At 37.8% G+C, this 13,327-nt stretch overlaps 1 protein-coding gene across 2 annotated transcripts; it reads right to left on the bottom strand.

The window, feature by feature from the left end:
- Nucleotides 1-3,086: 3,086 nt before the first annotated feature.
- Nucleotides 3,087-11,608, bottom strand: MGT1 (magnesium transporter 1). Of its 2 annotated transcripts, none has more exons than XM_008812635.6 (5): nucleotides 10,974-11,608; nucleotides 5,096-5,224; nucleotides 4,673-5,008; nucleotides 4,536-4,583; nucleotides 3,087-3,525 (listed from the first exon to the last, which is right to left on the bottom strand). In XM_008812635.6, the coding sequence occupies exons 1-5, from the start codon at nucleotides 11,559-11,561 to the stop codon at nucleotides 3,295-3,297; spliced, it is 1,332 nt and encodes a 443-aa protein (XP_008810857.1). In that variant the 5' UTR covers nucleotides 11,562-11,608; the 3' UTR covers nucleotides 3,087-3,294. The 2 variants fall into 2 exon arrangements, with proteins under 2 accessions (XP_008810857.1, XP_017702252.1); XM_017846763.4 differs by lacking the exon at nucleotides 10,974-11,608 and adding an exon at nucleotides 5,317-7,206.
- Between the last annotated feature and the right edge of the window lie 1,719 nt (nucleotides 11,609-13,327).

The raw sequence follows: 13,327 nt of genomic DNA, 5'->3' as shown, positions 1-13,327 counted from the left end.
TCTCCTGGTGTAGCATAACACTTGAGCAATACTAGAAAGGCCCTTATGAGATGGAACAGGTATAACTTGGGTAACATCTTTAAGCAAGGAGCACAGTTGTATGAGAAAATATCTAAGTTTAAAATTCCAGAAGCTCAGCTAGGGGGATTGTCTATGGAAGAATATATGCAGCTATTGAGGTGCATTCAGCTGTATAATCAGAATTTGGCAATGCAAGAGGTGTATTGGCATCCGAGTCTAGAGTACAATGGCTGAAAGAGGGTGACACTAATACAAGGTTTTTTCATAAGTTTTTTTCATGGGCTACTGTATTGAGCCGTAGAAGGAACAGGATTACCATGATCAAAAACCCAGATGGCACATGGTGGAGGATGAGCAGCAGATCAGGGGGTTGTTGGTTCGAGGGTTTCGGGATAGATGGACTGCATACACTTCGGCTCCCATACAATGGCTTACTCCTGTTAGAAAAACAGTCACAGCTGAGCTGAATGAACAGCTTATTGCTGTTGTTGCTGAAGAAGAGATTGAAGAGGTTATTAAGAGTTTGCCTCCAGATAAAGCATTGGTGTATGGAATTATTGGGCACCCTTCTTTCTTACCAGACTGAAGCCCTTGGACTTTAATTTTCTTTTTAGACAAGATAGCAATCAAGAGTGATAGCTGGAAGTGGAAGGCTCTTTCTTTTGCAGAAAGACCAACCCTACTGCAGTTGGGTTTGGCTTTTATTCCAGTCTATTGCTTGTCTGTGTTGCTGCGTGCCAAAGTCTGTGATCACCAGAATAGAGAGGGAGCCCAAGGCTTTGTTATGGGGACGCTCGGTTGATACAGGAGGCTTGCATCTTTTGTCTTGGCACAAGGCTTGTTCTCCTAGGGTTGTGGGAGGCCTGGGTCTTCGTATGTTAGGAACTCAATAAGAGGCCTTTGCTGGGGAAATTGGTTTGTAATTTGATGATGCAGCCTTCTTCTTTGTGGACTCATGTGGGTTCAGCTAAATATAATTTTCATGGTACCTGGCTGAATTATATTAAGCCACAAGGGTGTTCGGTTATGTGTGGGAAGTTGGTTACTTGTGCTGTGTTCTCAAATTTCAGTTTTTATGGATTGTGAGTTCTGGTTCTACTATTAATGTGGCTACTGATCCATGGATTACCACTCTCCCACTTGATGTTTGGCTGGCTTATGTGAATGTTGATGTGGATATTCATTCCTTGCAGGTGGCTGATTTGCTTGCTAAGGATAAACAGTGGGATATACCAGAGTTGGCCCTCATGTTCTCTGTTGAAATGATGAATAGTATATTAAAAGTCCAGATACCAATGGGAGTTTGGTCTGATTAGTTGTATTGGGGGTGCAACAGGTCTCACACTGTGACATCCAAGGATCTCTATCAGGTGATATTGGCTGAATCGTACCCAGGTAATCCTTTCCCTTGGGCTTGGGTTTGCTATCCATTCCAATGACTGAGATTATTTTGGTGGAAACTGTTATGGTTGAAACTTCCTTGCAAAGACACCCTTGTGAGGCCTGGTATTTTGCAAGCTGGTATATTCTTCTGCGACTTGTGCCCCAAACAGTTGGAAGGTTGCGAACATGCTATCATTACTTATTCTTACACTTGTTGTTGGGAAAGGTTGCATGGCTCATTTGGTTACAGAGGAACAACAGACTTTTCGAAGGATCTGTTTGTTCTCCTAAGGCCTTAATTCGACCGGTGGTGGGCTCGTGTGCAGATGTCTTTGATGTTCATTTGTTATCCAACTTCAGTAATGCTGCAAGGCATTGGGTAACTTCAATAAGGCTTCATCCAATCTTTAATCGCAAAGTCATTGTCGGATGGTTACCCTCTTCCTTTGCGTGCTGAAAGTTAATTTTGATGGTTCGGTCATGGGTGAGTTATTAGAGACTACCCAGGTGCTATGCTTCTGGCAGGTGGCCGATAACTTCCGAGGCGTCCGGTGCCATATGCCGAGCTCACGGCGGCTTGGGAGGCGCGGCGCTGGGCTGGTTTCAAATTCAAAGCATCACAGGTGTGGTTGGAGGGAGATTCTGCTACTATTATTATCTGGATCCATCCAAAAGAGCCGGCTCCTGGATACTTCCAATCCTTTGTTGGCTGATGTGTTACAATTGAGTCAGGTTATTTGGTGCTTCAAGGGCTCTCATCTTCCGAGAAGGTATTCATGTAGTAGATCGGTTGGCTTCTACTGCAGTAGAAAGGGAGGTTAAGTGGGGAAAAAGAGATGTTCTCCCATCTCAGTTGGCCATCTTGTTAGCTGCAGATGCTTAAGGCCTGTCTTATATCCGTCCATAATGGATTGCTGGGTTCCTGCGAGTAGCGCGTTCGGTATATTGTCACGCTGTAATACTTTGTAAACCTTTTCGTTTGCCTCTATGTTTTGCCCTGTTGTTGAACCAATAAAAATAAAAATAAAAGAAGCAAGTGGAGTTCCGAAAAAAGTTTGTGTTATCCCAACAAAAGCCAGTAACTGAGTGCTCTTGTAACCAGTAATTGAAGATTTGATTCTTCAGCACAAGAAACCTGCAATAATAACCAAGCTCTTGTTTTAATCAATTAATTATTAAGCGGAATTAGTTAATTAATTAATTATATAAAAAGAAGGTTTATTTTGCAACTTTTTTTGGTTTCCTTGGTAGCCCTAATTAAATTTCTTCTCTTGGGGTTTAAGTCATGTTGAATGTCTATTTTCTTAAAAAAATCCTAATACCGCTGGATTCTTACAAGGAGTTGAGTGCGGAATTTCTCCACATATCGAGATTTCTTTAATTATATATATAATAAGATAATAAGAGTTTTGCAGTTCCAAAATAGAAATTCACAATGATTTGTCAGTCAAAGCAAAATTTTAGGGTTAATTAGAGTAGGAACATACTAATATCAAATAAATCTTAAACAAAGTCATGAGGAAAACATATTGCACTTAATTTGTGCTTTTTTTAAAAAAAAAAAATCTATGTCTGAAAACTTTAGTGGTAGCCGGGTGCATTTGCACGTGCACAATAACTAGAAAAAAAAATGCTGAAAGTTTTCAACAAACAAAACTATCTCCGTAAAATGAAATAATGTATGATAAGAAATACTACTACGTTTATTTACTCTCACCTTATTTGCAATAGCAACATTCAATTTCCAAAACGTTCACATATTAGGCTGCAAACCAAAAAGAATCGACATATATATACAAATAAATAGGGACCTCCTAATCCTTTCAGGGTGTCCTTGAGCCCAGCAATTTAAATGAGAGAGAATGCTCTCCTCTCACCATCCACAAGAATCTACAGCGGCATTAGTCTTCTATACCTGAAAAACCACAGAAATGAGCAGAAAATAATTACACCACTCACTCCAGCGATTATGAGCACCCACTGGAATGCGTCTGGTTTGTCGAATAATGGTATAGCAAAATTCATCCCAAAAATTCCAGCAACCACGCCAAAAATTGCAACCACAAACGTTGCAGTTGTCAATAGTAGCTCAAATTGGATTAGCTGATTCCGAACGTTGTCCTGGAAACAGAGGAACTTAATTAATGAACTCAGTAATATCTAAGGCTTTAGTGCCAGATAAGTGTCTCATAATATAGAATACTGAAAGCAAACAATGACAAATTATCACAATCAGGTCTCAAAACCAATAATCACTTGAGAATGCAGCTACCAAGCAAGAGAAAATGGTCAGTGATTTTATATAAAAAAGTAGTCAATAGCTACACAGATTTCAGACCACCTATAAACCATCTAAAAGCTAATACTCCAGTGCTAAATTTGTGAAGTAGTGTCTGACATGAAAGTGGGTCTCATAGATGACCAGAACTTGAAAATTTGACTCTGAAGAGATACTATCGAATTTCTCTGGACCAACAAACAATCTCTGAATGGGGTACTCCAGCCATTTGTAGTGATTTTCTCTGGACCAACAAACCATCTCTCGATATTGATCTGAACTCTCCGAATGTGCTTCCATTTGAGGATACTCAATATCGAGAAAGTATTTCTGGTTGCTGCTGAGTTCAATCACTTGTTACAATTTTCCTCTAACATGGTATTTGAATTGGTCTAATATATAATAGAACACACTGATCTTTTTTTTTATTAGCATCTAATCTTTCATGCATGCAAGTCTCCTTACAAGCATTAGACTCCATTCTGCTATTTATGGACCATGGAAAGTGATACAATTAAATCCATAAATAGTATTTTTGTTTCTAAAATCATTAATACAGTGGAGGGAAAGGGATAACCAACAAAACGTAAGTTGGGGGGGGGGGGGGGGGGGGGGGGTTAAAAATTTGAGAAACCAGTGATAAAAATGTTGCCAAATAGCATTTAGAAGTGACATTGATTAAAGTTTTCAAAGAAAGTACGGAAAAAAATATTATCTCGATAATATGAAGATGTGATTCTTTTTCATTAGTCATTTGATGGGCAAACCGATGACAGAAATACTCTTAAATGCCATGAGAAAAGCCACCTTGACTCTTCAGTCTCAGGAAAAGAAAAGGAAGAGGAAAACAAACCAGCTGGATGTTGATGAAATCCTCTGTGTCATCAATGTACTCCTTCAACTGAAAAGAGAAAAAAATGATAACCTCTATTTAGTTGCTTTAACTCCATGCCTAAGGTAAGATTAGGCTAGACAAACAGCATTTATTACCGAAGTCAGCTTGTTGAGTGTACTATCAATGACCACAAAATAAGCTTCCAATAACATCTCCAATTCCTCAATATGTTCAGTCATGCTGTCTGAACTTTTCATACTCTCATGCCTGCTCCTGGAAAAGCTCAAGGTCTTCTCGAGCTTCCGGGATCCAGGTGGTGAAGAAACAGGAGAAACTGGAGCAGAAACTGATACTCCAGCCCCAGCAGAACTGTATCCAAGGACAGACTGATCTCCATAGAATGATGCTTCCATTCGCTTCTTCTTCTCGGTGAGATACATTTCAGCCATATCACCATCATCATCCATTAACTGCTCTATCTCATCCCTAACCTATAAAAATAAAGTTAGATAGCAAGTAGAAGTCAGGCAAGAAATGAAAATACAAGAATAAGCAGCATAAGAGACATGTAGACATACCTTCTGAACTCTCCTAGTCAATGCAACAAGTCTGCTTTTTAAGCGACGGACACGTTCCAAATTCAAAGTACTGATTTTTGATGTTAGTTCATCTAACAAGGGGTATGCCTCCATTTCTAGTTCTGCTGCCTGATTAAGTTGAGAGAATTGAAAATATCATAAGATCACAATTCAAAGTTGAATTATACTTATTTTAGTCAGAAGACACAGGTTTATATTACTGCTGAACAACATTTTGAAGCTCCACAAGCTGACCTAGTTCTCGCCAAGATGCAGCCTGCCCACCCGCTCACCTGCCTGCAGGTGCATGCTTGCACACATACACACATACAGACCAAAAAAGACAGAAAAGAAAAAGCAAAAAACAAAAGCCTTGACCCTTCTGCTACACGAAACTCCATAATAAATGCCAAACCTGACAGCTGTGACTCCACGCAGCCAGCATAAATTATATAATGTATACCAGTATGTATGGATATGTGATTAGAGTCAACAACTGTACTGGAATAAGCACACTTTCTTACCAATGTCGTAACGTTTTCTGCAATAATTCTGGTTTCATTGGCACAATGATGATGGGCAACCATTATGAAGGACAGACTATGTATCTGGCCACCTTTCATTTAACACTGGTCAACCAACAAGGAACAAACAAAACAGGGTATTCTGTTCCATAACTCTCAAGCAGTCGAGAGACTCCAATGGAGAACATGGTATAACATTGTGTTGTGACCATAGTGATGCAATCCTGAGGTCTAGGGTCTCATCTGTGATGAATATGAATGCTTTGGGTTGTGAAATGACAGGATTTACGACTTAGACTGGTTGCTGCCCACAAAATGTGTATGCTGAAAGTCAGGGAAGTAGGGCACAAATAGGAAGAAAAACAAGAACATCCCCTAGCCAGCTAGAGATCATTACAGGATTAATTGAATATGGTTACAAGTACAGAAAAGGATGTTCAATAGAGTGTACTCATGCATTTTTGTTTGAAAATGTGACATCTGGCACAAAAAAAGAAGTCATAATCTAAATATACATATAAAGGAGAAAATATATTCAGGGGCATGCAAGACTGACTTGGAGAGCAGTTTAGGTATAAGACATACGAATAATTAGATTAATTCCGGCCTGGATTTTCTGGTGTCAAGAACTGGTATGGTTACAGCTTAGTGACAAATATGTTTAAAAAAAAAAGAAGAAAGAAAAAGAGGAAAAGCAGAGAATAAGAAGAAGGAACAGGTAGGAGAGAGAAGACAGAAAGGAAAGAGAAAAATTGTTAAAATTTTAACAAAGAAAAAAATCGCAATCTACCTTCTTTGAGACTAGATGCTCCAGACGTTGGTTTCTTGACATGTCCAACACTTGGACACTTGGGACATTTACCCTTTGATGCATTCAAATCATCAAAGCATGATGTCACCATATTTACATGTCCACTTTTTGGTACTGCCATAAAAGAAGTTGCCACCTCTAACATATAGTACATGTTCTAACAATTTTATAGACTAAGAAGCAAATGGTGCAGCTAATTATTGATTGATTACGCATACATATTGTGCGCATATCTATTAGACACAAAGGCATTCCCATGTCAAGTTTTAAGAGGTTCTCTTTGCAAATTTATGAATCATAGATGATGATGTCTAACCTACTTGAAACCTTCTAGTGCATCTTTATCCCCCTTAGGTGGCGTTTGGTGACCCAAACGTGATTATTAAGGTCATCTTAGATCACTAGTAATCCTTATCCTGGGATAATCTAATCTCCGACGATCTAAGATCATCGTGTTTGGTATACTATGTTCCAATGGTTAAAGATGCCCCAGTATCTATGTGTAACCTATTTGGTATTCTATGAAAATCCAAGATCAAAAACCATATAATGCCAAAACTACCCTTGATAGATTTCATAAAAATATATTTAATCATATAAAATATATTATAATAAATTATTAATATATTCTATAAAATATTTTTATTAATCCTATAAATTATTCATCTTACAAAATATATTAATTTTTATTATAGAATTAATGTTTTTTATTTATACTTATAATACACTATTTTTTAATACTAATATTTATTTTGATTAGGAAAATAAGGTAAATAGAAGTAATATACTAAATAATTTCATAATATAAATATAAAGTACTATAATATATTTTTATTATAATTTAAAAATATAATTGATTAATAATATGATTGATAATATATATAATATATATCTTAAATACTATATATGTAATATCAATATAATATAAGATATATAATATTGTTATAATATATTAATGGTATATTAATAAACTGATTTTTTTCTGCCGGATTGAAAGGTATTTTTGTCTCCAAATTTCAGCCCAAGATCACTATTTTGAGGTGATCTTGGATATCCATCCTCAAGGATTGATTTTCCATCATTAGGTTGGGCAGCGATTTGAAGAGTGGAAGTGATTTGAGATCACTGTCATACAGGATCATCATAGTGCAACCAAATGCAGTGATCTGGTTATCTCCACCTACATCACTCGTGATCTTTGGGCCATCACCCCATACCAAATGCCCCCTTCATGTTATCTTTTAGAGACATCACATAATAAAAGATCAGTACAACCACAAGCCACAACATAAGAAAAATCGTTGTAGAATTCAGTTACATATCACTGAAAATTCTGCATAACAACTTAAGTTAGAACATATAATTATGGAAGCCCTAATCATACCAAGACCAAATACCACTTTTATAATCTTTTTCTTTATTGTCATGATAGTATCAATATTAAGGAATGAAAATTTTGCATATCAACACCGTTGAGTAGTACTTCATCTTCTCACAAAAAAGAAAATGATTACTAAACATCAAGAGGATGGTGAATTTGCATTTATCATACAGTAACCCAGCATACTGATATTGCCCTTCAATATTTAACATTCCAGATAGCTTTGAATTTAAAAGCACAAGAAGTGAAATTGTTAAAAGGGGATTTGAAGAAGGAAAGAGGGCTCCTGTTGCCATGAAGAAGAAGAAGAAGAAAGGCTTTAATTTATGCTCAATATTCAGGATTACTCTTACAATAACATAAGCTCCCCTTGCAATAATAAACTCTAAAGAACTAAAACTTAAAAATCCCAAAACTAGTGAATAAGTGGCTGACTTTATATGATACATGCAGGAAAAGAAGTGGAGAAAGTAAGAAGGTGCTTATGGTTGCCCAAGCAAGAAAAGCATCCATCTTTGATCCTTCCCTTCTTTCTATCCTCCTTTGCACCTATTGGTTGGGCCTCTCAAAGTGTTAACAACTCAACCAAAAAGAAAAAGCCCCAATATAACTTACATAATGTGGCAATACAACTTAGGCTGCCATGTTAAAAATTACATAATTAAAATAAAATCTGATCTAAGCATGGATAAAAGTGCCAATCACCATTAACAATATGGGTTGATATGTATTGCGCCAATGCTTTATTAGCAAGTTAGCATGGCACAGCTGAATGCTAGTGCTTAGCATCAAAACTGTTCTAGTGCGTGCCAAGCATTGGCATGCAATGTTACATACTATTCTAGTGCCAAGCTGACATGCAACTAGCATGCAACAGTTCAATCGTGGAACAAGTCCCCAAAGATCCACATGAACTGGTAATTTCTGCTGTGTATGTCTTGTCCTCACCCAAAATCTAGACCTAAATTTTTCTGCAAATCTGACCAACTTAACTTTGTTGGGAGATTCTAATATCATTAGATGCATGATCAATTGTTTGTCCAAAAAGGTGGATGTTCATTGCAGGCATCATATATGATCTTCTTATTAGAGACATAAAGGCATGTTAAAAGGATGATGTGACATCCAAACCAGATTACATAGGACTTGTTGGTATGGTCATGTTTCATTGAAAAGCATACCAAATGATACTTCGTCACAACCAAATTGTAGTAGTTAAGTCATGCCAGCTGGTAACAGTGCTCTTTCTATTCCATCTTAAAGTCAGCTTTCTGCAAGCTTTGAAGAGAGAACTCTCCATGCCACCTCCACTAATAATCAAGCTGCATAATTCTCTTTGGCAAGTCACAAGGATTTGAATACGCTCATCCTCCAACAAAAAAATATTGTTTGGTTTATCTGCATGTGTGCCACTCAATGAATATAAAAAGTCGCTTAACTGCCATGACCCCTAAAACAATACATATAGTAACGCCACCTGTGCTACCTTCAAGAGCAAATTCCTCAGCTACTCCATTGTCTGGCTAGGTCTCATCTGAAATTCTTTCAATTAACGCACCCAAATCTAGGATACATGCTCAAATATTTTCAATTTATCCATGCGCCAATGCCTTACAATCGCCTTCTTAGGAATTCTGAGCAGACAAGGAACCACTAGAAGTAACTCTATTTGGATATCTTGCATTATTTATTGTGGTAAATACCCTTCCAATATTTAGGGGAAAGAAGCAGAAGACAGAATAAAGAAGAAGAACGATCTCAAGGCCTTAAAGGGGAAGAAGAGGGCATATGTTCCTATTGCTCTGTAGAAGTAAATGCTTACCTTTCTTCTTAATATTTAAGTGTACTATTAATCTAGCATATCCTTTTTTCAAGAACAAGCGGGAAAAAAAAAATCCAATTATGGAGCATCCACCTGTTTATTTCTCTTCTCTTTTCTCCTTTTTCCTGTTAGTTGGCCCTCATAAGAGGATTACAGAAGGGGTAAAGCGGCAAAATGACCAAAATTTCCACATGAATAAAAATAAATTCCAAATTTGACTATCTAATCTCCTGCATACATGTAATAGAAAAAACTACTAGCAGGGTAGCAGACTAAAAGACTGGCATAAAAGGCTAAATTCTGCAATCTAACTTTTCAAGGATTCACTTACATCAAAGTCGAACCCAATCTCCTCTTCCATGCACAACTAGTCATATTATCATGCACTCTTAATGATAGAACTAGTAATCTATTGATATTGTAAGTCTCTTTCTTTTCATCTCCTAGTTATAGAGTTCTATATATAAATGCCTTTAGCATTATCGCTGCACAATTTCTAAACGAATAAGTATGGTCAATTATAATGACATTGTAAAATATTTAGGAAGGAAGTACTACATAATCTTTTTATTGGCATCTTTGACTTCTTGATATGGTATAATGTGTTTATCTTTTAAATTATAAATTAGTACATATATTTGGGTGGATAAGAATCTAAATATAAGCCATCTTTCCATTGTAACTCCACTTAAAATGCAATGTTCCCCCAATACAGTAACATCGGCCCCCCATTTGCCCTAACAGTTTTATTCCTCTTAATATTCCATTCATTAATCATGATTACTAGCAACATACCAAAATATACTTATGTATCAACAATATTTTGTAACCATAATGATCAACAAAGTTCTCCATGATAGCTCATCTTCCTAGAACAAGACTGAGTTTCTAAAGCTTCTCTACTTTCTCCTCCATACCCATCCCCATCTTTCTCTCACTAGCCACTGATCTATTGACTTCTACCATCATTCATTCAAAAGGAAATCTGCAAACAATTGATACATCCTCAAGCCAATCTCGCATCAATTAGAAATGCTTACTGATGTTTCACCAGTCCTAATCTCTGCTTCTAATACTAGATGGACAATCTTGCTAAATCTTAAACCTGAAGTTGATATAAATATTATGTCTATGTCAGTTTCACCTGTAGAATTGTTAGATTCTTCAACACTGCAAAACGCAAAAAACTAATGAAAGCGCTTTGGACAAAAATCTCAAAACTAAAAGAAAACATCAAGACCTCCGAGAACCTCCATAAAAGAGGCATCTGTTTTGTCCCCGGACCAGTAGGAAGAAACCCTAGAATCAGAAAATGAACAATTAAAGAAACACAAGCACACCTGGGCATCAAGGAAGGTGCAAGCTGCCTCGAGGGCGACCTCGAGCGCCCGGAACTCGAAGGGCAGGTAGTCCGGAGAGGTGCTCCCGCCGGCGAAGACGTCTCCGGAGTGGGCGGCAAGGCGGCGCTGGAGCTCGACGACGTACTGGAGGACGTAGCTATCCAGCGAGTTAAGGAGGAGGACCTCGTCGGCGGTGATGATGCATCTGATCTGCTCGAGGTTGACGACGATGGCCTTCTCGCGGCCGAGGATGGTGGAGGGGTAGACGAAGAGCGGGTCGAGGAGCCGGAGGTCGCGGGCCGGGAGGTCGCAGCGCCGCATCATGGTGAACTTGTCCACCTCGATCATCTGGGAGTTGCCCGTGGCAGCGTCGACGCGGATCCAGGAGCGGAGGCCCTGGCCGCGCTTCTTGAGCCCCAGGAAGTCCATGCCCTGGAAGAGGGGGCGGCGGCCGGCGCCGCCGGGGCCGCCGCCTGCGGCGGAGGCCGAGGAGTCGCGGTGTTTGGAGGCCGGGGAGAGGAGGGCGGAGGTCGACGCCGACGAGGCGGAGGGCCTTGGCGGGAGGAGCCGCTCTTTGAGCTCCGCCATGGGAGAAGGCGAAAGACAATGGGGTTATATAAATTAAAGTACGACACCTTCGTTTTTAGTGGGTAATCGGAGATGAGAAGACAAGGGAGTGGTGGGGGATTTTTTTTTAAAAAAAAAATTTGCTTGATTTCCTCCTCGTATTGACTGGAGTTGTACGTGTCAAAGGATGTGTGGTTGATTACGGATTTTGGTACACGAGCTGATCAGGATATTAGAACGAATATTTGTTATGAATAATAGTTACGGTTTTTATTAAAAAAAGATAATAGACACGGTAGCCAATGAGCTGACGGCTTAGAGTTATTAGGGTTGGGTTATATATTGTTTGTTCTCCTCATATTGTTGCTCATAAAGTCCCAATATAATCATTGGAGAGTTTGATGTTGGGCTACATGGATGGAGGGTTGTTTTTATGTGGTTTATATGTCCTAATGTTGCTTTTCAAAGCCTTCCAATATGATAACTAGTGGATCCAACTCCATATGGTGTTTTGAAATTTTATGGCCAGATTATATGAAAATGAAAAAACAAAACGAGCGATGGTAAAAGAGTGAATGAATTTTACATTGATCGTTGAATAGCATTAGACATTAGAAGAATAATATTTGTTGGATGGATGCAATATTTTGCGCTCGCTAAATAGTTACAAATCTTTATTACTACTACTCTAAAACACAAAAAGAGCATGGCCATAAGGATTTTTCAAGTTCAATAGAATTGAGATTATACTGGCAAATAATGAGGCCTACAAGACTGAAAATACCAATATCCCTATATAATCATAGTAGAACATCAAAAGTAAATGAATAAACAATAATAAGTGAGATAACTATTCACAGTTTTGTACAGTGAATTATTTAAGATGATTACTGGATGAAAGTTTACTTTTTGAAGAAACTTAACCTAATTATCAACATTATTCAGATAAAAAAGTCTTTGACTTTTGGATTAATCAATTTTATAAACACCGAGGTCAGTATTAATCAATTTTATGGGAACACCCTTTTGGAAAAAAGAAAAAAAAGTGTTTCTAGTGCAATAATAAGATGACTCTAGGTATCATATGTTTATAGATGTTAATGGCATATATGTTTATAGCTGCATTATGATTTATAATAGCACAATGCAACATCCACATTGTTACCTGTTCATAATATATTTATTTTGAGTCCTTTCTGTGGACATCTAATAACATTATTTGGTAAATATATGCTGTCATAATGGCTGATAGAGTGTACTGTTGGGGCATTATTATAAAATCATTGTAATCCATCATTACGATCATAATGGTTTGGGGTCTCAGGCACCGGCTAATTATTTGCTCACAACTGGTATTATTGGAATCACCGAGGGCAGATAGCCAACATAACTTATTTTCTTATTGCAATTCTGATGCCATGGGGGGGGTGCAACTGCTTCCTGATATTCATTGACTCTTAAGTGAATGCGACACCTTTCAGGCTACCCATGTATTCAGAAAGACCAATAATATAGCGAATTGAGTGGCATCTTATGCGACTCATCACTCCGAAGATTATTTGAAAAATTACACTTCTGTTTTATCTCCTTTGCATTGTTTTTTACTACCTGACTTTTTGGGCTGTACTTATATTTGTTGTGTGTGAGCAACTGATGTACCAAAAAAAAAATATATCTTAAATTTTTTGATACTTTTTCTCTCTCCATAGGATGGATTTTTTTTTAAGATAAAAAGAGGTAAAAAAGCACCACCCTCCATGACCCAATCCATGGTAACGACTATGACC

The sequence above is a fragment of the Phoenix dactylifera genome, chromosome 2 (assembly GCF_051530095.1).
Source record: "Phoenix dactylifera cultivar Ajwa chromosome 2, Ajwa_hap1_PhDact_Kaust_v1.1, whole genome shotgun sequence".
NCBI lineage: Eukaryota > Viridiplantae > Streptophyta > Magnoliopsida > Arecales > Arecaceae > Phoenix > Phoenix dactylifera.
Note: the sequence above shows the minus strand (reverse complement) of the source record. Positions and strands in the feature narration are given on the sequence as shown.

Bases quoted from the DNA above. Each gene is read 5' to 3' on its own strand.
- MGT1 (XM_008812635.6), bottom strand. From the start codon at position 11,561: ATGGCGGAGCTCAAAGAGCGGCTCCTCCCGCCAAGGCCCTCCGCCTCG. The intron at 5,225-10,973 runs GTGTGCTTGTGT...CAACTTAATCAG, and splicing joins GCACCTTCCTTGATGCCCAG to GCAGCAGAACTAGAAATGGA. The intron at 4,584-4,672 runs GTAATAAATGCT...TTCTCTTTTCAG, and splicing joins CACTCAACAAGCTGACTTCG to TTGAAGGAGTACATTGATGA.